At 47.8% G+C, this 22,861-nt stretch overlaps 1 protein-coding gene across 8 annotated transcripts in view; it reads left to right on the forward strand.

Moving 5' to 3' along the window:
• The window catches only part of CHD2 (chromodomain helicase DNA binding protein 2), a 106,383-nt gene extending 88,809 nt beyond the window's left edge, over nucleotides 1-17,574 (forward strand). For 4 of the 8 annotated variants that reach the window (XM_075897006.2, XM_075897005.2, XM_075897007.2 and 1 more), the window contains 11 exons: nucleotides 1,053-1,191; nucleotides 1,325-1,475; nucleotides 2,913-3,035; nucleotides 3,971-4,099; nucleotides 4,772-4,909; nucleotides 6,253-6,384; nucleotides 8,973-9,151; nucleotides 11,348-11,447; nucleotides 12,415-12,631; nucleotides 13,234-13,483; nucleotides 14,470-17,574. In XM_075897006.2, the coding sequence (XP_075753121.1) occupies nucleotides 1,053-1,191; nucleotides 1,325-1,475; nucleotides 2,913-3,035; nucleotides 3,971-4,099; nucleotides 4,772-4,909; nucleotides 6,253-6,384; nucleotides 8,973-9,151; nucleotides 11,348-11,447; nucleotides 12,415-12,631; nucleotides 13,234-13,483; nucleotides 14,470-14,803 (1,892 nt within the window). In that variant the 3' untranslated portion in view covers nucleotides 14,804-17,574. Of the gene's footprint in view, nucleotides 1-1,052; nucleotides 1,192-1,324; nucleotides 1,476-2,912; nucleotides 3,036-3,970; nucleotides 4,100-4,771; nucleotides 4,910-6,252; nucleotides 6,385-8,972; nucleotides 9,152-10,409; nucleotides 11,448-12,414; nucleotides 12,632-13,233; nucleotides 13,484-14,469 lie in introns of those variants that run through there. The other 4 variants (XM_006123330.5, XM_075897011.2, XM_075897012.2 and 1 more) reach the window with 4 other exon arrangements.
• The last annotated feature ends 5,287 nt before the right edge of the window (nucleotides 17,575-22,861 follow it).

The following is a 22,861-nucleotide window of genomic DNA, read 5'->3' on the forward strand; positions in this document are numbered from 1 at the left end:
GTGCCGACAAACAGCTGATCGGCACAGCGCGGCAGCCATTTTAATTTAATTTAGGCTTCATTTCCCTTTGCCTAGTAAACAAATCTACATGGCTCCGTCGACAAAGCCGTGTAGTCTAGACGTGCTCCTAGCGCCTGGTGCCAGGGGATTTCTACGGCATGGGCTACAGCCAGAAACTCATCTCACGTTAGGCTTTGGAGCAGTCAGCAGACAGGAGCATATCTTAGTTGCTTTCTGGGCTAGAATCAAACCAATAGCATGTACCCTGCATTGCATACCTTGTCCGAGCCAGTGCCCTCAGAGCACTGAGTAAATACACTGCACGTATGTCCAAGATCTGAGGAATATACAGCCCTGTATGTTGCCCCTGCATGCTCTGGTTTTCTAGGAAGCAGTGTGGTGGTGGTTGGCCCAAGTAACAGGGAATCTAGAAAAGAGAAAGGGGAGAGGGGTTTACCAGGTCTGCCATTAAGTCTCTGCGTAACCTTGGCTGAACTGCAACGTTGCTGTTTTATTTATAGTTAAGCAAAAGCAAATGACTTTGGAAGGGGCTTGGAGTCAAGGGAATTGAAAGACCTGCTGGGCTTCCGGGCAAGGCTGGGGGGCTGGCTCTATGCTCCTAGAAGGTGGCTGACAGCAGCCAGCCCTCAGCAGTGCTCGGACCACTCTCTTCCCTCACCCTGGCCAAACCAACCCTCACAGCTGCCGGAGTGCCCCACGCAGGGCTCCAGCGGCAATTTAAAGGGCCTGGCTGCTGTGGCAGTGGTAGTGGCCGTGGCCAGGAGCCCTGGTCCATTTTGAGTGGCTAGGCCCCGGGGCAGTTGCTGCCTTTGCCTCCCCTGTTGGTGGGCCTGCTTGGAGTGCGACAAAGGATTCACTGCCACGCCGAGTGAAAGGAGACCCTGCTTTTCAGGCATTACCAGCCGGCCCTACACGTCGACAGAGTATGAGGGGAGGCATATAAAGTCCTTGACCGTATCTGCACCTTTTCCAGCATCTTTTTCAATCTGTCATAGTGCTTTCAGCTGGGAACTTTTGTTGTTGTTGAGCAGGAAAGGGACCTGGGAAAAGGAGGGGTCCGACCCTCAAGATCTCTGGTGTCCAAGTCAACGTGAAATCCATCATCCAGCACGAAGAGGAGTTCGAAATGCTGCACAAATCCATTCCCACAGACCCAGAGGAGAAGAGGAAGTGAGTTTGCATGGCTAGGAGGAGCTGGGGTTTGGGGCTGGTCAAGGAAAGCCTGGGTTTGCAGATTTGCTTTGACACCACAGGGCTGGAGAGGAGCCCCTCACCACCTCTCTCGTCTTTGAAATGCCTGCAGGTACTGCCTGACTTGCCGGGTCAAAGCTGCTCATTTCGATGTAGACTGGGGAGTGGAGGAGGATTCTCGTTTATTGCTGGGCATTTATGAGCATGGCTATGGAAACTGGGAGCTAATTAAATCAGATCCAGAACTGAAGCTAACTGATAAGGTAGGTCTCTGGGCACTGCTCGCTTTAGCCTCAGGGAGAACACAATTCACTTTGCTTCAAAAAGAGATGTTTATGTGTGTGAATACTTTAAATAACAAAGAAAACAGTGACCGTGGCCTCTCTGGAATGCTGTATTGTGCTTGGTGGAAACCAGCGTTGTTACTTGAATGCCAGCATATTTGCCTTGAAATGCACTGAATAAAACATATCAAAATAAGGCGGTGGATCAGAAACACTGGCTCACGGCATTAAGTGCAAGGTGTGGTGGGTCCATCATCTGCAACCTCTTTGGGAATTATTCTGGGGAAGTTTGTATTGTACAGGTCAGATGAGATGATCAAGGTGGTCCATTTTGGCCTTGGAATCATTGCATCTGAGCTGTACGTGTGTGTCTTTAATGGCCATTTGTTTTGCATCTGAATCTCCTTATGTGAAGAGCGTTTCCCAGTGTATTGGTGCTGGTTGCATAAGGGTTCCCCACTGGTTAATGCTAAGCTCAGACAAAGCTGTCAGACCCAGATGCAAGGTAGCAAAGAGCAGGTTGTGTCGTGGTGTAAGCGAGCGCCCAGAGGTATGATGCTCAGAAATGCATTTGAAAACTGAAACGAACATCGCACACGCAGCCATGGGAATCTCCTCTTTGCAGGGGTGGCTCAGAAGAGCTCTTCTCATTCTCCCTCTGCTAATGCACTGGGCTGAAGATTCTTACCCAGAGACAGCAGCTGCATCTCATGTCATAACACAGATGCCCCGGCCATGTCATTGCTGTTTTTAAATTAGTTGGGTCAGTTGGTTAAAGAACACAGCGATAGCAATCAAGTGGAGCTGCATTTTATAAAGACACAAACCAGTAAAATCAGCTTTACAGAAATAGCTCTTTTTCCTCAAGTGACGGCGCAGCATTGGCCTACTGTGAAACAGTGTCATGAATAAATTTCGACTTGTCAAAACAAGGAGCATAGTGTCTGTTGCAACACAGGCTCCTTGATGTATTTTACCATGTGTTGGCTTGCTCACTGGAGAAGTTCTTCTGTAATCTGAGAGAGCAACAATCTAAGTTCCTACCAGGCTGTGCTCACACATGCCCAATCACTTCAGTACCAGTATGGGGAGGCTGTCCCCCACCTCCTGCCCCCCAGTTGGTAGAGTTCTGCACTCTGCCTTATGAAAGGAGGAGACTTGTGAGAGAGCTCTTTGGCCACGAACCACAAAAGGGATTTCGGCGCCTAACTCCCATTGAAATTAGTGTGAGTTTGCCACCTAATTATGTGAGGATCTGGGGCTTTGTGGCTGGGAGGGCAGTGTAGGGCAGTTCCCTTAAGAGATGTGGGCTTTTTCCCTTTCCCAAGTCACCAGGAAGGGGGTGAGGATTACTGGTGCATGTCTGCTCACTTCCAGGCTTGATAGGTGCATGTGGGTGTTTTGTTTTTATCAAAGATCCTACCTGTTGAGACAGATAAGAAACCGCAGGGGAAGCAGCTCCAGACTCGTGTTGATTATCTACTGAAATTGCTGAAGAAAGAGCTGGAGAAGAAGGAAAATGTGAACGATGGGGAAGAGGTGAGTGAGGGGATGGCTGAGTGCTTGGTGGGGGGGTGAGAAGGGATTGGGCGCTACTTAGGAGGACACTCTGTCCTGCATTCCTAGCTTGTGGACTGTGAATGTGCTTGAACTCTGATCCCTTCGTGAGATTGAACCAAGAGCGGGTAGTGAGCGTTCCTTGTAAGCGGAGTGCTTGGACAGCCACCCGAGAGAGACTAAAATGCTGCCCAGCTGATTAGCAGAGCACCCACAGCCAGCAGCATGTGTTTCTGTTGGTGGTGCACATCTGTGCATGCCTCGGTGCACATAACGCATAGAAAAAAATGAGGGAACATTGCTGGTAGTGCGGGTGGGTCTTGACTCTCAGATCTTAGGCTCAGGTCTTTTTACCTGTGTCCTCAATGGGTGAGACACTGAGAATCAGTAGACAGGACTCCTGGATTCTCGTGTTACTGCATCACTTGTCGGAAGCAGATGTAAACTCTAAAGTGAGCTGTGAGGATTGATGAACAATTCTAGCGTGTGTAGGGTTGTCCATGTGCCAGCTAGCAAGGAGCCCTGGCACTGTGGAGATAGGTAGTGAATGTACCAAAATAAAGCTCTTTTTATCCCTCCTGGATACTGCAACTTGGATGTCACATTAAATGCCCTCTGATGTACCAGCTCTCATTCATTTGCCCTGTCACCATGTTGCTTGGTGCCAGCAATTCTCTCATAGCAACTCTGTGTTCAGAATAGTCCTTTGAACTCACAAACCTCAGATGGATTTCCTCTTACTAGCGAAAACGAGACCCTCTGATTTAGGTTGTAATTCCATGTAGTGCCTCAGAGTCATTTCCCATGGCCTGCTGGATCTCCCAGTCTCCAGACTGACACCTACTCTCGCCCGTAGATGGTCTTTCTGTTTCAAAAAGTTGTTTTCCAGCCCTAACTGGTTTCTCTTCTTCCTCCAGGCCAAACTGAAGAAGAGGAAACCACGTGTGAAGAAAGAGAACAAGGCTCCCAAAGTCAAAGATGAGCATGGAAATGAACTGTCCTCTCCTCGGCACTCAGACAACCCGTCGGAAGAGGGAGAAGTCAAGGTGTGTTGACCCAGGTGGAAGGGGCTTTTAAAGAGCGGCTTGAATTGTGTTGGTGCATCAGACACCAGACTGAAAAAGCACATGGTGGAACTTCCCCAAGCAGCCACAGAGCAAAAACTGAAATAGGGGCCCTGCAGATCTGCATGGGCAACATATTTAATTACTTGGGAACCTAGGAGGTGGGGAGCCTTCTCCAACCTCTCCATTAAGCCAGTGCTCAGAGCATTGTGGATGGGCTCCAAAACTGGGCCACTTTCAGCATTTGTTGGCTGTAGTCTGTCCTCGCCTGTCATTGGTCAAGTCAGAATTTACCAAGATAAAACCCTCTCTTTGAATAGCTTTGCAGATAGTTTAAACTAAGGTTTCTTAAGATACTGGTCAGAAGCATTAAGAGCTGTGCCGCCTGACTAGCTAAGTGCTCTTTGTAGCTGCAGTTTGGTAGTCAGCTGCAGAATTATGCTAGTTTGATAGTTTCACCTTAGAAGCAGGATTTGTGGGGGCTGGGCAGATTGCTGCTCTGGGCTTATGTAGGTTAATTAGACCTAGGAGAAGTTTGAATGACCAGCAAGAATGAGGTGTGCTTACAGGACATAGGCTTATAGATAAACATGTGTCTGAGGTGAGGAGCCCTGACTTGGTGAACAACGTTTGAGCCTGTGACTAATTTCCTAGGAGGATGGCTTGGAAAAAAGCCCGGTGAAAAAGAAACAGAAGAAGAAAGAAAACAAAGAGAACAAGGAAAAACAGTCAACCACAAAGAAGGAAAAAGAAGGCGATAAAGAGAAAAAGAAAAAGGAAAAGAAAGAGAAGGTATGAGGCAAATATGTAACCTTTAGAGACACATTATAGGCTCTCAATCACTTTCAGACCCAATACCTGTTTCTCTGAGATTGGATATTCCCATGGGAAAGAATGCTAGGGCTTCCTTTATTAGTAAGAATTGGTGGGGGGTGAGAAGGAGGCCTCTCTGCCTCTGAGCACCCGGAGCTTTTCGGAATGAGAGCTTACCCTGAGTAGGAGGGGAAGGACACCTGCAGCGAAGGATGGAAATGGAGGCCTGTTCTGTGGGTTGGGAACGAAGTGTAGCGCGTGAAAGGGCATGCGCTATTTTCAGACTGATTTAAAAGGTGACTATCCCCAATCAGATGAGCATCCTGGAGCAGCTGGCTTCGAGAAAAGAGTTTGGAGCCCCTTGTTGAAAGGGCGTGAGGCTTTAATTACTCTTTGTGTTGGCAGGCTGTGTCTGAACTGCTCTCAATTTCAAATCTATCCATCATAACCCACCCGACATGGGGGCCAGGAAATAATATCTTGGCTGTTCCCCTGTCAGCAGAGGTTGAGCCTGTCCGCACCAGTGTCAGGCTGTGTGGGAAATGTAACTAAATTGCCCAGTGGGCATTGGGTCACTGCTGGCACAGACTCATTCAGACTAGGGATAGGTGAAAGGGTCCGTAATAGTGATGTGTGGGTGTCTGAGGTATATAGAAATGCTAGTGTATTATGCCACTGAAATCCTAAGTCAAAACTCAAAGCGCACTTCAAATCCAGGGGGAAGTCCCCTTCCAGTGACAAGCGGCATGGCCTTCAGCGGTGAACAGAACTAACGGAGCAATGAGAGTTTTGAGGCTGAAGCGCAGGGTGGGTTGCTATGAGACACAGGTTCCGCTGACAGCTCTTGCACACATTTCCTGTGCACTCTGGGGCACCTCAGAATTTCCACGAGCAGCCAGTGATTTGGGGGGTCCCCGCTGTTTCCTTTCCAGAGGTTCTGAGTGTGTACAGTTCCCACCGCCGTACAGTGGAATTTCAGGCCATGCGGGGGCGAGGAGGGGTGGGTCTGTTCTTCCCAGGGGATACCCACCCCCAGTAGGAACTAATTCTCCAGGACAACCGCTCATCGGTGGGTTTTGTCTCCCGCTGTGCTCAGACTCCAAATCATGGGTGCCACTTCTGAAAACGTTAGCCCCAGAGTGTGCCTGCTCCAGTTTCCTCTCTCAGCTGTGCTGTGACTCTTGGTCTGGGTGAAAGGGCTGGAGAGAAGCACGCCATTTAATGCCACCAGCATTAGTTGTCACGGAGGGCTCCACGTTAGGCGATGCAGAATCCCCAGCTTGGGCTCATTGTCAGAGGGGTGTAATTTTGTTCTTTTCAAGCCCAAAAGTGAAACCAAGTCTGGCAGCAAAGGGAAGCGATCTCAAGGTCCTGTCCACATTACAGCTGGGAGCGAGCCCATCCCCATTGGGGAAGACGAGGATGATGACCTGGACCAGGAAACGTTCAGCATAGTGAGTATCTGGAGACAAAGGGCCTAGCAGTGGGAGCACGGGGGTTCCCTGGAAGGAAAGGTACACGTTGCATTCGGTAACCTGCAGCTAGTTTGAGAGTACAGTGGAGAAGTGGCAAAGGGAGTCCGTTCCAGGCCTTCTCCTTGGCTGAAAGGATGGTGGTTCTCACAGGGGAATCTCAAATGGGAGAAACATCAAGGCCTCCTTAGGGAGTCATTGTCCCAGAAAACAAGCACAGTATTAAAACCAGGTTCGGAATATCTCCTCTCTAGATTCTCTGCCACTCAGTTGCACTGGTAAGGCATTTTCTTATTTCATCCCTCTGGTGGGAACACGACAGAAAGAGGCATAGAAGAGGCAGTACAGCACCTTAAGACACTATCCACCTTCTTATTTCAAACCAAAGCTATCCGTTCCCACTGCTGGTTTAAGAGTCATAGGTCAAGTGGTGTGACCCTGTAGCAATGTGTGGACAAGGGCTGGAAGCATAGGGAGGTCATTCTAGAGTAATTTTTGCATGTCCTGTGGCTCTCATAGAATCCTAGGGCTGGAAGAGACCTCAGGAGGTCATCAAGTCCAGCCACTTGCCCAAAGCAGGACCAATCCCAACTAAATCATCCCAGCCAGGGCTTTGTCAAACCGAGACTTAAAAACCTCTAGGGATGGAGATTCCACCACCTCCCTAGGTAACCCATCCGAGTGCTTCACCACCCTCCTAGTGAAATAGTTTTTCCTAATATCCAACCTAGACCTCCCCCACTGTAACTTGAGTCCATTGCTCCTTGTTCTGCCATCTGTCACTACTGAGGGCAGCCTCTCTCCATCCTCTTTGGAACCTCCCTTCAGGAAGTTGAAGGCTGCTATCAACTTCTCTCACTCTTCCCTCACTCTTTTCTTCTGAAGACTAAATAAACCCAAATCTTTCAGCCCTGCCTCATAGATCATGTGCTCTAGCCTCTTAATCATTTTGGTTGCCCTCCACTGGACCCTCTCCAACGCGTCCACATCCTTTCTATAGAACTGGACACAATACTCCAGTTGTGGCCTCACTAGAGCCGAAGGGGAATAATCACTTTTCTAGATCTGCCGGCAATGCTCCTCCTACTGCAAACTAATATTCCATTTGCCTTCTTGGCTACCAGGGCACGCTGTTGAGGCTCTGCAGTTTTTGCAGTAAAACTCACTGAGTTGTTGCAGTAAGTTTCACAGTAACTGCTTTCCAACCTGTGTAAATGGAAACTCAGCACTACGCTGCCACAGATTGTTTCTTCAGCCACCCTCACCAATCTCAGAATGTTTCTTGGTTGTTCTAGGCAAACCATGGGAAAATGACTGACTTGCAGACTAAAAAGGAGAGAATGAAAGTGCAAAGTGCTGTCGTGTGCACAAAGTAGAAGAAGAATGATGATTTCCTCTAACTTTCAATTTTGTGAATAGGAATAGTCCAAAAACATTTTTATCTGGCAGTGTGATTTTTGGCCATGGTCTTAACCCCATGTATTTTATTTGTAATGCCTAAATAGCGACATGTCCATTGTCCATCTTAGTCCTAGGCTTAGGCTGTCAGGCAGAATTCATACTCAATACGTGCAGAGTACATTGTGTGTTTCCAGAAGGAAGATGGAGTTGGGTGGAAGGTGTTGAGGACAGACTCTTCATGCTTTATAGTGTATGTCTCCTCTGCTGTTTGCCTGGTACACCTCCTGACTTTAACACTGAATGAAGGATTTGACTTAACAGTTTCCCAGCAAGCACCTGGTTGAGAGAAGGTCAACAGAAAGGGTGAAACCCACACCTGAAATTAATGATGTAGCTAGGTGGATTTACTGCTGAGGTGTCCTCGCAGGTCTCTGTCACTGATGATAACCAAAAGGCTGATTGAGTGTGTGCTCAATGATGTGGTCCTCCTGAGAGGGCCCCCAAAGACCACAAACCAGATAAGCATCAAAGGCGCCAGGCCAGATTTATTGTTAAGTGAAGTACAGTAACCGTTGTCAGTAGACTCTACACTGAACCACTACCCACATGTACTTGCCACAATGGAATGACTCAGTCAATGGGAAATTTCCACTGGCCCCTAGGTCATACAAAGACTGTCCCCCCAGGACACCACTTTATATACAGGTACAAACAAATCACATGCCACTGCTGACATATCAGGTTACCACCCTCTGATGCTACTTAGATACCACCCATCCCTCTGTACCTTGTGGTTTGATTAGCTCATCTCTATCCATCATGCTGTCCTATTAGACCCTTTCCTGAACCTGGGTCTGTATTTGTGAGGAGTGGGTACCAAGGTCTTTTTTTAATGAGCTGATGGTACCATGTGATTTCAACTTATGAGCGGTACCAATTGTTGTTTTGCACCTGGGCCTATTACCAATTAGTGTTTTGCATTCTCAGCCCTGTTTGTGCCAAGTTCTGTCAGCAGGGGTTTGCCTCTTGCTCACAGCTTAGCTTGGCTTTGTTAGCCATATCTTGTCCGTTATTAGCTAGGCCTCAGACCAGGCCTGTGCTGCATTGGCTTATGTTTTAGGCTTTCATCTTACTACAAATGAATGTTTGCTTTGTGGTGTTCATCCTAGTGCAAAGAGAGGATGAGGCCAGTGAAAAAGGCGCTGAAGCAACTTGACAAGCCAGATAAGGGACTGACAGTGCAAGAACAGCTGGAGCACACTCGTAACTGCCTCCTGAAAATTGGAGATCGCATCTCAGAGTGCCTTAAAGCCTACTCTGACCAGGAGCACATCAAGCTGTGGAGAAGGTAACAGACCATTCAGTTTTCCTTTGGCTAGTTTGTGGACGGTTAGGTAAACATAGTGTTCTCATGGAGGGTGCTGGATTTTGCAGCCATTTTATAGGAGGCATGTGCCAAATTTCCCACTTCCAGTGTTTCCCCCGGCCTGTTGCAAAGACCTTATTGAAAGCTGATCAAGCTGGCTGGAAGGGATCAGAAACCATCACCCATTCTGTCCTTGGCCTCTCAGAGACTAGGGCTTCATCTGCGTTGAAAAGCGTCACCGGTTTAACATGAATCAGTTTAAAAATGGGTTTGGCCAAATGGGTGTAAACCATGTGCCGAGGCCTGTGCACTTCAGTTAGAGGGTGAAGGGGGGCTGAGATGTACGCCGCGGAAGTCACATTCCTTACACTTCAGCAAGACCAAAACAGCCCCTTTGAAGCTGAAATGTGTGTCCACACATAGACTGATGCTTAGGACGTCAGCCCTTTATTAGGAACTGGAGGGAGGCTGCTAACACCTGTTTTCAAGGCCGCTGACCAGCCTTCGGAGGGGACCCTAAATACAACAGCGTTAGGCTGATGCCAAAAAGGAGATGGCGAAAAGGAGTGAAGCCTGCCCTTCCCCTCACAGTCCAGATGAGTGAAATAGACAAAGGTGAAGTGGATATTAGGTCTTGTTGGAAGGCTTATCCCTTCACCCTTCCACTTCCCTGGTCCTTCTCACATGAACAGAGAATAGCAATACCCGAAGACTGGAGATGCAGACAATGCGACGTTTATTGGCGTTAGCTTCCAGCTAGCGTGAATCCAGTTTCCTTTTTCCCTTGTTCCCCTCTTACTTCCTGTTTGCTCCCCATTTAAGGTAAATTTTCAGAGTTTCTCAAAGTGAGTCTCGGGCCACTGGTGGGCTCACACCACTTTGTTTACCTAGAGGCTTTGTAGCCACAAAGCCTCGCATCACATTGGCTCTGGTCACTGTTTCCAGCCACGGGGAGTTATGGGAAGCAGCTTGGCTCGGCCACACCTCTTCCCATGGCTCCCCTTGGTTGGAAACAGCAAACCGGAGCCAATGGGAGCTGCGAGGCTCTGTGGCTATGGAGCCTTTAGGTAAACAAAGCAGGCCCGCAGCCCACTTTAAGACACACTGCCTTAACCAATCGTTTTGCTGAAATGTAACTAACCAGTTTAACTAACCAAGCCCAATATTCTGCAACATGATTATTTAACAATTCTATCTGACCACCTTAATTGGTTTACTCCCACCAAAATTAATTATACAGCAGACAAACAATCAAAGGACCAGACCGAGACCATAGAGATAAACAACAGACAAGCGGGGAGCATAAATAATGACAAAACAATAAAGGAATGTGGATTTCACAGCCCCAACTATGAAGAAGTGGGTCCTTGCCTGACAGAGAGCTGAAGGCGATAGAGTGGATCTCCTTTCTAGCAGCCCAAAATCGTCTCATTTCAATGCAACTGGCTTGGGATGTGTGAGGATGTAACTGTATGTTTATCCTGTCTTCCTCATTTGTACAATCTGCAAAAAGCCACTCAGCTAAGGATTAGGAATTATTCACTGCAGATGACATGGGGTACAGAGAGATTAAATGATTAGCCAGGGTTATACAGGGAGTCTGTGGCAGAGCTAAGAAATGAACCCATGAATCAGTTTAAAAATGGGTTTGGCCAAATGGGTGTAAATAGTTTTAGCCACAAAACTATCTCTCCTTATACAACACTCGTCAAACCTTTATATCAGTCATCTGGAGCTTATCCTCCACACACAGCATGAGCCTGTATACCAGGCAGTGGGAGTTGTAAAAACACCTGCGTGGAGAGTGGTGGAAGAATCCCTTCCATTTTGCAAGGGAAACTGTTAAGATGATAAAAAGAAAAACATTTGTCAAGAAAAAGCCCTGTCGCAGGACTCTAGCCCTGTCTTTGACAGTTCCCAGGCAAAGACCGGTTAGGATCTAAATATTGCGGCCTGCCTGTAAGGGCCTATACTTTAAGAATTTAGGTGTATTCTTAGTACTCAGCTACTTAGAGGGGTATAAAAAAAGAGTCTAAATCACAGTCTGCCGGTGTATGGATCTTCTCTCACTGACAGTCTGAGGCCTTGTTCTTAAGGCCTTTGGCTAAGCAGCAGGTACAGCCATAAGCTGGGAAACTGTTGTTTAGTAATTAATAGAAAAACTTAATATCCCTTTAGGAACCTGTGGATATTTGTGTCCAAGTTCACAGAATTTGATGCCAGAAAATTGCACAAACTCTACAAAATGGCTCACAAAAAAAGATCCCAGGAAGAGGAGGTAAGATCTGAAATGTGCTCCCTGGGTGAGGAAGAGTCTGTATAGAACAGGGAATTCTTGCATCTCTTCCCTAGCGTTAGCCACTGTTTGCTGCAATTGCAACAGCATCACAATGTAAGCTAGGGTACCAGTAGGACTGTGTGGATGTGGTGACTGGTGTACTATAAATCTTTGGATCAAAATTCAAGGACTGTTGTTGCCTGAGAATTGTGTTTGAGAAACTGCACCATAAGCTCCCCAGCACTTGCAAGTATAAACTTTCAATCAGGGATATAAACGGTTAACCAGCAAGGATGGTAGCATCCCCCTGCCCATCCCCCATTTAATCGGTTAATCAGCTAAACATAACATTTAACTGGTTAACTCATTAAATGGGATTTTACACCCCTACTTTCAGTGTTTTCTAGGTCTTGCAGGATGATACAGGGTGTTTAGGTCCTTAATTGGCTTTCTCGACAACTCTTGGCTTAGATTTGCCTCCAGCTTCGCTCCTTAGTTGTCCCTTTTAGAAATGACACAGTGCTAGTCATGTGATGCTCTTTGCACATGCGCAAGTGCCTCTCTTCTTTCGTCCATTCGTTTTTGTTGCCTCGCCCTGGACCCTTCCTGTTGGGGATGGCACATGGGTTGTCTCCGCTGGAAGAGTAGAAATCAGGGATGGTGCTGACTGTCAGGATTAAGATGCGTTGGCAGAGGGGGGTGTGGTGGAAACTTGTACATCTCCAGCCTGGCACTGTGTCTGGCTCAGCCTCTATTGATTCCTTACTTTCTTGAGCACAAAAGTCATTCGTTGCAAAATCCCCAGTGAGGAGGCGGGTCTCTGGATGGTCGGGAATCTTCCTATTCTACTTCAGAGTGCAACCGACAGGGTTTCACAACCTGCCCGAAGCGTTGAGGGGAATCGAAGGGGGGAAGCATCATCATCTCTTCTGTTCCATGGTATTGGAAGCGTCTCCTTTGTTCTCAGCAGGAGCAGAAAAAGAAGGAGGATATGGCTGGCAGCAAAAGGCCATTCCGCCTAGAGCCTTCTGGCTCCAGCCGGGATTCCCTCATGTCTCAGTCTCACCTGCCTCCCAACCCCCATTCTCAGAAACTCCACCTGCCCCCCTCTCACCCTCAGCAGATGCATGGGCACCCGCGGGACAACTACAACCACCCTAACAAGAGGCACTTCAGTAATGCAGGTAGGTCCTTCAGACGAGAGAAGCAAAAGATTAGTGCTAGCAAGTTCCCTGTCCATCCCAAGCCAAGGCCTGATTGTTCCTGTAGTACGTCCCCCAGGGCTTTTCTCCAGTCCAGTTGGAAGTCCTGGGGGTTTCCCAGGGAGAGGAGGGGAGGGAGAACAAATCAGACACAAGAGACATGATTCATATTGTATAACACATGAGTGGAAGGTGTTCAGAGGCTGTAGGGAGGAGAACACAATGTAGAGTATGTAGAATAAAGGAGAGCAGAATTAGGGTTTTGTTCCCTGATATTCAAGGTCAGTTTTGCTTTTGTTAATTTCTTCCTTTTACCATAAACTCTTGAAAAGGTTCCTCTTTAAATCGGTATTTGCTGCCTTCAGAATTTTATCTTATAAACGGGCTGTATCTGAACCACAGAAGGGACTTTCTAGAACCCACAAAGCTACTGCCTGGAAACTCGAATAAAGCAAACAAAAACCATTGCCACTGAGTACCTCGCAGGCTTGCTCCCTGTGCCATGGTCTCTTCTGACCAGTGACTGGCAGGGCAGGTAAGTGATAGTAGGACCAACCTTCAGGCCTGTGTTTTCTTCACTGCAGATCGAGGAGACTGGCAGAGAGATCGGAAATTTAACTATGGGGGCAACAGCGCCCAGGTGTGGGGTGGAGAACGGCATCACCAGTATGAGCAGCACTGGTACAAGGATCACCACTATGGGGAGCGTCGGTCTCGTGGCGACCCCCACCGAAGCTCCGGGAACTACCGACCAAATAACCTCTCCCGCAAGAGGCCGTATGAGCAGTACAACAGTGACCGAGACCACAGGGGACACAGAGATTATTACGACAGGTAACGTAATGTGGATGATCACAAGCCAGCTGGCTGGAGTGTGCAACCATTTGTACATTTCTTGCTTGCCACCACGGGGATCTAGGGATCTCAGTGGAATGGGGGGCTGCAAATGGATTCAGATGGAACCCAGACTTAGCCACCGAATTGGGTTCCCGTTTCTTTTCTGCCTTGGCATTCTGAGAGTTCTCATTTCGGCCTTGCCATCTGATCACCTTAGACATCAGCTCTAGCCTGATTGTTACCAAACCCTGGGAACGACAGCCCAGTGTTGGGTCTTCATTTGTGTGTGTTTCTGATCGGGGGTTGCCAGCCCATGAGTGTTACAAGCTCACTGGGAAAGTATCTAGGTGACTTTGCTTTTCTTCCCTCACGCCCCATAACTTTGACCACCCTCACCCTGTCCAATTCCCTTCTGGCTTATAAATTCCTTTTTCCTGGCCTAGCTGCTAGTTCTGTCCTCCCCTACATCCAGACAGGGCCGGCCCGAGCCCTTTTGCCGCCCTGGGCCTGGGCATGTGCTGCCCAGCCCAGCGCTGCTAGCGCACACGCCAGGCCGTGCATAGCCCTGCAGCCGTAAGGGCAAGGGTGCTGCTTTCCACCGTCGCGGGGCTGGCGCTGCAGGAGCCGGGCGCGTGGCTCCTGATGGCAGCTGTAAGGGACGCTGCACGCCCCTTACAGCTGCCATCAGGCTCCCTGGGCAGCTGCCCGGCTCGCCCATGCCTCCTTCCGGCCCTGCATTGAGACACACACAGGTAGCATTCTCCCAAGAACACCAAGTCTCTGCTAGTTAGGTTCCTAGCTTCGCCTGGCAAAGGACACCTTGTTTGTTTGCTGGGTGCGATCCACACCTACTGAGCTGTGTAAATCACTACCAGCAGCATTATTCGAGGTGGAATTTGGATACTTCAGGAGGGGAAAGAAGGGCTGCCTAAGTGTCTTCTCTTGAGCTGATGTTGTTTTGTGGGTTTGTTTTTTACATCTAGACACCATCACGATTCCAAGCGGCGAAGATCCGATGAGTTCAGGCCCCAGAATTACCACCAGCAGGATTTCAGACGAATGTCTGATCACAGACCACCTATGGGATACCACGGTCAGGGACCTTCAGACCATTACCGGTCCTTCCATACAGACAAATTGGGGGATTACAAACAGCCGCTTCCCCCTCCTCATTCCCAAGTCTCGGACCCTCGCTCGCCCCCGTCTCAAAAATCCCCTCATGATTCCAAGTCACCCCTGGATCACAGGTCGCCCCTGGATAGGTCGTTAGAACAGAAAAACAATCCAGATTATAACTGGAACATTCGGAAAACATAAAGTGGCTGGGACAGGAGAGGAGGGAGAATGCATCTGAAATACTTGGGCTGATGCAACAGCGGCTGCTTTTCCAACCCAGTAACCGGAGACTCTGAACATTCTGAACATGCTGCTATCGTCTTGCTGGGTGAAGGAGGATTTGGGGGAGTGGGCAGGGCTCTCCCCAGCTGTTAGTTCTGGCCTGGATTCCTTTTTCACAGCCGCCTTCTCCAGTCTACCATTGGAACTGGATCCATTGCCCACTGGGAGTGGGGGGGTGGGAACAGGCATCATTCTTTGCTTTAGTTTTGTTTTTCATTGAAGGCGGCACCTCACAGACTCTTGTGATGAGTTCACCGCTGCGGAGCTCTCCCCAGAACCAAGAACGTGGATTGATGCTGCTTAAGACGTTGCAGACAGCTGTGTGCACCCAGTCTGACGTGACGTGACATGACAGATGCTGCTGTGGGGTGGGCATACCCCAGTCAGGCTGGGCTTTGTGTGTAACCAGAGTGGGGGTGGGATGCATTCGGGGGTGGGAAGGAGGTCACTCTTGGAGTCAGTGACTGACCCTGCTCTTATCATGGGCGTTGGAGAGGAAGGAGGAACTCGGGGCCCTCTCCAGAGTGACTCAGAACGGTGGGAGTGAGAATCCATCACTTCCTGGCCCCTGTGGCCCTTTCTCATGTCTTTATCCATTTCAAGGGACTGGCTTGGCTTTGTGCACTGGTACCCGTCCTCTGCAACAGCTCGGGGCTGGAGCTTGGACATCTTAAACCAGGTGGGGGTCGTGACAGTAGAGGGAAGGGACAGAATCCCTTAGCAGAGCCTTCATTCACCCCTTAAGCCAGCGAGAAGGGAAATGGGAGCAGTGACAGTATTTCCCAGTGGGCGGGGCTCAGGCATCCATAACCCAAACCTTCTGGCCCCATTTCTCTCTTGTCACTGGTAGTCAGGCTGCTCAGGCCCTGACGCAGCACATCGTGCCTGGAAGCGGAACGGTTTGCGGAGGCGGAATAGCTCTGGGGGTCGGGGTCCTGACTTCCCTTCAGCTGCTGACTTGCTCTGACCTTGGGGCACATCGCTGCACCTGGAGAACGGGGGTGCCCGTCTTAACTCCTCTTGTCAGACATTGGGAAATGGAAGGGTCAGGCACTCTGGGCTGAGCTTGGCGCCAGGCAGAGCTACACGTGGATGCACTTGGCTGCCTGGAGTGTTCCGAGCAGGGACAGACCTGCCAGCGTTCCAGGCAGTTGCGCTCGCTCCAAGGCGCAGAAAATAGCTGCATTGAATGAATTTCTGTATCTTCGAATCAGGAGCTTGTATAAGCACTCAGCCCGTAGATTTCTGGGGAGCCAAGGCCCAAGCGACTCCTAAACTCTCAGTGTTTGAACGTCTGGGAGCTGTCCCCCTAGTCAGTAGATGTCTAAGAAGCCCAAGAAGGGAGAGGGGAGTTGAATGATTTGCAGCTCAAATGCATAGAGATCACTGCAAACATTCTTTAAAGTGTTAGGGTCATGGGGCAGCATGAAGGAGTAACCTCCAGCGGGGAGGGATTTCTCAGAACACTCCCAGTGAGTCTGGGGCAGCCAAAGCAGAGCCGGCTGGTCAAATGTAAGGCAGGAGAGATTCTGAACTTCAGCTCCATCGTCATTAATATGGAGTCAAGGCCCATGGGGGCTGGAGATCCCTAGTGTCAGGCTCTGCCTTGTTGCAAGCAGCCAGGCCGTGCAGATTAAACTGGAACATTTCAGGCTGGGACCTGTAGTCTGTGCGAATGGCAGCTGCATCCCGAAGATGAGGCCTGTGGCCAGCTGCTCAATATAATGTAAATGGTGCAGCCCCGGGATCTTGGAGAGGTGGCAGGGTGACCTTTGCTTGGGCAAAATGGGAACACTCCTCCCTTTAAAGGCCGGAGGAGAGGGCGAGGTTTAATTTGCTGCCTGTCTTTTACTGGTAAGTTGCCTTGAATCTGCAGTGTCCAGAGTAAGGACTAGAATGGCCCAAGGAGAAAATTTCCATATGGCGCTTGTAGAGCTGAAGAGCTATTTCCTGCTCTGTCTTCCTTGACTTCATGGATGAATGTAGGTCGCAATTAGTGTTGGAGACCCCTGGGGTAGTGCTTGAGACAGGACTATACCTGTTCGGGGGAAGGGGGGGAGCGTAAAGGCAGGTTTGCTGCATTTGGGTCGTTAAGGCGAAGGTGTTAACTCTTCTCTTGGCTGTTTGGAAGATACCTCACAAATCAACACTAATAACATTCATGCTTCCTGTCCGCTTGAGGCTGACTGGAGTGAGACCCTCAAATCTGTTGTGATCATTGTATGCTTGATCCATTCTGAGCCCATTGTTTTTATTAGGTTATCCCTTGTCCCATTAGATCATTCACAACCCACCACGATTTGCTGCAAGTGGGAACAAAAGCATGATTCCAGGTGACTGACAATCTGTGCACAAAAGCGTGTATACCCAGCTGGGAGGCTATCACCTGCTCTTTCACCCCATTAATGTAACCCCATCAGTGCCAAGGGCCATGCAGAGCATGCCCTTTATAAGGGGTCTGGCTGGGTAGCCCACTGGGGTTGTATGTCCTGTCAGTGGCACCCAGAGGCATCTCAGAACTAAGCCTAAAGAGAATTTTGGAGGTTAGTGAAGTCTCTCTCTTTGGAGGCATGGGAAATGTGCTTCCCATTCTTTGAGTTTTCCACAAAACTGAACAGAAGCAAAATGGCTTTGCTTGCTACCAGGGAACTAGGAGCATGGATTGGTGCCTCTTCCAGGCAAACCAAGAATTTCTCTGCAGTAGAAAGAAGGGAAGAGGGGACTAGCTCCCATGTCTTTTCCCCCGTTAGAGTGGAGGGTAGAGATAGTGTCTTTCCCGGCACGTTTTCACTAAGCTGTGATGACAAGTGGACATGGTGTTCACAATGGGTCCTTTCTTTTCAAATAGAGGTGTGTTGGCTTATAATGTGAATACTAAATTGACCTTCTTGCCAGGTGAAGCAAAGAGATTTACGTTGTTTTTAGTTCCCATTCATGAAATCCTAACATGGTGTTACGTGCCATAAAGTAGTAGCAAAAGGCAGTACTGGCCAGACCAGTGTTAAGGTTGGTGCAAAGCAACCATAAACCCAATGGGGAGGGGTTTGTTGCATCCAGATTGAGGAGCTTGGCCCTCAGGGGTTCCAGTCAGTTTGAAAAGTATTTTGGTTTTTCTTCTTTACACAGAAGGAAACAAAATTCAAATGTGAAAGCTTTGTCCACATCCTTTTAAGAGTTGCACTTGGGAAGTCCTTCATGTAGGCCTAACGCTAAAGTATGGATTATTTTGAGTTCTGCTGTGGTGGGTGGATTTAACTGTCTTTGGTTTTACAGAAGCTGGGGAAATCAAATCTGGGGGAGATGTTCCCTTCCCACAGGCACACACCCTTGGTCCCAAAATAAGGGACCACAAAATCAGCCATTAGCAATAGAATGGCAGTGGGGTCGGACAGTCCCACAGCCATAAACTTCAATGTGGTGTTCATGTCGTCATGTGATGCAGCAGCGCCTACTAAGCCAGCCTGTGAATTATCCTAGGGTATGTCTACACTACCCTCCTAATTCGAAATAGGAGGGTAATGTAGTCATACCGCAATTGCAAATGAAGCCCGGGATTTGAATTTTCCGGGCTTCATTTGCATAAAGCCGGCCGGCGCCATTTTTAAATGCCGGCAGTTTGAACCCCGTGCCGCGCGGCTACACGCGGCACGGAGTAGCTAGTTCGGATTAGGCTTCCTAATCCGAACTAGCTGTACTCCTTGTGGAATGAGGAGTACAGCTAGTTCGAATTAGGAAGCCTAATCCGAACTAGCTACTCCGTGCCGCGTGTAGCCGCGCGGCACGGGGTTCAAACTGCCGGCATTTAAAAATGGCGCCGGCCGGCTTTATGCAAATGAAGCCCGGGAAATTCAAATCCCGGGCTTCATTTGCAATTGCGGTATGACTATATTACCCTCCTATTTCGAATTAGGAGGGTAGTGTAGACATACCCCTAGTCCTGCTGAAGGAAGAAGTTGCAACTTCTTGGTTTGGTTTTGGTTTATTTAAGCTGGTCTCACAGTGACATCACAAATCCCATTGGAAACTAAAAATTGAGTCACTTAGGAATTTGCACCAGAAAACAGAAGCCCCACAGACATGCACAGGTGGTATTGGTGCAGTGCCCAGCTCTTTGAGATCTTTACATGAACTATTCAAGTGTTCCACAAAAAAAGTACTAGTTTCTCATCCATTTACCCCCATTCCCCCTGAGCAAAGAGGGGGAATGGACGCTTACTGTAAACTTGTGGACTTTTAAACCTGTTGACTAAAACAGTAATTAATATTAATTTATATTTGTGAAGAAAATGCCACTGTCCTAGTGATTTCTGATGTAAATATGTTGTTTATATAGTATGTATTAAATTTTCCTACACTGTAAAACTGCTGTACTTTTGATTATTGTATATTAAAAAGTGTTACTGAGATTTTCAGAACCTTGCAGGCTTCTTGTTTCTGTGCGTGTGTGTGTGTGTGGTGCAGTCATTTGCTTCGTGTGTGTGTGTGTGGTGCAGTCATTTGCTCTAATATACCATGGCTATGTCTAGATTGGCATGATTATCTATAAATGCTTTTAATGGAAAAGTTTTCCGTTAAAAGCATTTTCGGAACAGAGCATCTAGATTGGCACGGACGCTTTTCCGCAAAAGCACTTTTTGCGGAAAAGCGTCCGTGGCCAATCTAGACGTGCTTTTGCGCAAAAAAGCCCTGATCGCTATTTTCGTGATTGGGGCTTTTTTGCGGAAAACAAATCTCAGCTGTCTACACTGGCCCTTTTGCGCAAAAATTTTGCGCAAAAGGGACTTTTGCCCGAACGGGAGCAGCATGGTATTTCCACAAAAAGCACTGATTTCTTACAGTAAAACGTCAGTGCTTTTGCGGAAATTCAAGCAGCCAGTGTAGACAGCTGGCAAGCTTTTCCGGAAAAGCGGCTGATTTTCCGGAAAAAGTGGCCAGTCCAGACACAGCTCATATCTCTAACCTGCGTGGCTCCATCCGTGGCATACCTGTCTCCAGGTGAAATCTCACCTATGCAGGTAGACCGGTGCTTCAGGCTGGGATTGTCAAGTGAGCTTCAAGGATGTAACATGTTCAAACCCCAGTTAAATTCAGTGAGATTGAGCATCTTTCCCCTTGTTAAAAAAATGCACATTTTTCCTATTTTAAAACTTGATTGAAGCTTCTCTAGGTTCTTTCACTGCCCTTATCAGCACCTGAATCTGAGGCCCAGAGCCTCACAGGTATTAAGGTGCCTAACTCCTATTGATTTCAAGGGGAATTAGGAGCCTAAATGCTTCTGGGGCTGAGTAGTGCATGCTGGCCTGCACAGAGTGAATTGTATCCTGCTTGTACAAAGTAGACCCTCTGAAAAGAACTTCCAGCAGTGCCTGAGACGCGCTTGAGATTTTTCTTTTTATTGGCAATAAGGTAGCAAAAGTCTCACCTCTTACCCCCTCCCTCAAGCCATCAGGACTGATGTAAACAATTGATAAGAGATGGCTCAGGAGCTCCCCCTGCTGTGCTTGTACCTGTATATCAGCGGCATTGTTGGGATCTTGACAGGGGCTGATAAGCACAAAAGTATATAGGGAGACAGAGAATGGGCAGGAAGTATGGGTGTGAAAATTCTCTGGGTTATACTGACTGTGGCAAACATATTTTAAATGCAGGTGCAAGGATGATTTTAAATAATCTGCTCCAGGCTTCAATGTTCCATCTTGGGTTAAACGAGCAGATTTTTCACAAGTTATGGGCAAGGAGAATTATTTATTGACTATATTGCGGCAGAACCTGAGAGTCCTAGACCAAGGCTTCATTCTGCCAGGAGCTGGAAGAACATAGGACAAGAAGGTGGTCCCTGCTCCAAGGACATTCTATAAGGATGTCACTTAAGCCCAAAGGAACATTCTAAGATGACCCAAGAATATATTGAAGTGTTGCTATCTTATTGCAAGTCTCACTGTACTTAGTGCATTTTTGTGTGTGTATGTGTGCACGCGTTCAAACCCCTGGATTCATGTGATGGTGAGAGTGTTGATTTGGATTTTTAAAAAAGTTTCTTGCCCTCATGGTGAAGAAGAACTTAAAAATTTGACCCACATTCAACTGGATGGCTCAAAAAACAGAAGACAGACAAAACCCATACATTGTTTAAAAGCAAGACTTTCAAGCCAACCTCTGATTTGAGGCTTGTCTTATGTTTTTGATTATTTTTATTACTTTTATTAAAAGATAAGTGATGCATCACTAAATACTGCACCTTACACAACTTTAGCACTTGTCAAAGCTAAATGAAAAATCAGAACATGTTAGTGTGGTAGTAATAATACAGACATACACACACACACCAATTGGTAAAAAAGGAAAGGAGGGGACTGGATGGGGTATGGAAAAAGAGTGGTCAAGAGCAACAGAAGTCTGACTATTTGAGCTATCTCGCCATCCTTTTATCAAAAATGGAGTCCACATTTCTTTAAATGCATATATTTGCTTTCTGTAGATAATCTGCTATTTCTTTTGCTGCTAACTCAGGGCATATCTACACAGCAGGGAAAAGTTGAATTAAGCTACTCAGTTTCAGCTATGCTAATTGATTCGGCTTTTGGTGCAGTCTATCCAGCAGGAAGTCAAAGGAAGAGCACTCTCCTTTTGACCTCCCTTACTCCTTGGCTGTGTCTACACTGGGCCACTTATTCCGGAAAATCAGCTGCTTTTCCGGAATAAGCTGCGAGCTGTCTACACTGGCCCTTGAATTTCCGGAAAAGCAACGATGCTCTACTGTACAAAATCAGCCGCTATTCCAGAAAACTATTCTGCTCCCACTTGGGCATAAGTCCTTATTCCGGAACACTGTTCCGGAAAAGGGCCAGTGTAGATAGCCCAGTAGTCTTTTCCGAAAAAAAACCCCGATCGCGAAAATGGCGATCAGGGCTCTTTTCCGGAAAAGCGTGTCTACATTGGCCACAGATGCTTTTCCGGAAAAAAGGCTTTTCCGGAAAAGCAGCCTGCCAATGTAGACGCTCCTTTTCCGGAAAAACTGAAAACAGAATAGTATTCCGTTTTAAGCATTTCCGGAAATTCATGCCAGTGTAGACACAGCCCTTGTGAAATGAGGGTTACCAGAGTTGGCATAAGTCCTCCAGCTCAACAGTATTTTGAAATAATGGCTTGCTGCATAGATGTGCTCTTTGTTATTTCGGAGGAACGCTGCTGTGTAGACATATCTCTTAGGTCTGAATGCTGCTGCTCTCTTCTGGGCATAATCCTGCTCCATTTTTGTAAAATGCACTTGATAACTATGCATCTGACGAAGTGGGTCTTTGCCCACAAAAGCTTATGCGCCAACACTTCAGTTAGTCTATAAGGTTCCACAGGACTCCTCGCCGCTTTTGGTAGCTATTGCGGTCCTCAAGCATGGAAGGCTGTGGCGGAGTTAAACCCAGTTTAGTAGGGAAATAATTTAGGCTGCAATTATCAGATGTGGCTTAATTACTAAAGCCAAGTTTCACTTTCTTTCTTGTGTTCACCTCTTTCCACATTTGCCTAATAGAATCACAGTCCCATAACATGGATCAGGGTTCCTTTTTCTTTATTATCCTCTTGCAAAATTTTAGTAGTATCCAATATATTTTGATTAGAACCTTCTGCTATATTCGGGTAACCTGGGAGCCATAGAAGCATGTTCTACATTCCATAATAAGCTCTGTCTTTGGGGCTCTTGTAAGGACTGTGATAAGCATAGGTTCCCAGTAGTAGCTCTGGAGCCCTGGGCATTCCTAGGCCATCCAAACCAAATTGAAACATTAGCAAATGTTGCAAGTAGTACCCCTGGGCTGAGGGTGGGCAGGTTGTGTGTCTGCTTTAGTGTTAGAAAAGAGACACAGCCCTCATCCTAAACTAAATGGGAAATCCTTGCTTGGCCAGTTCCTCCAAATTAGTCCCTCTCTCCCCCCAATCTGCAATATGAGTTACCCAGCGAGGTGCTTTTGCATGACAGTG

Source organism: Pelodiscus sinensis, chromosome 14, assembly GCF_052426305.1.
Source record: "Pelodiscus sinensis isolate ZL-2025 chromosome 14, ASM5242630v1, whole genome shotgun sequence".
NCBI lineage: Eukaryota > Metazoa > Chordata > Testudines > Trionychidae > Pelodiscus > Pelodiscus sinensis.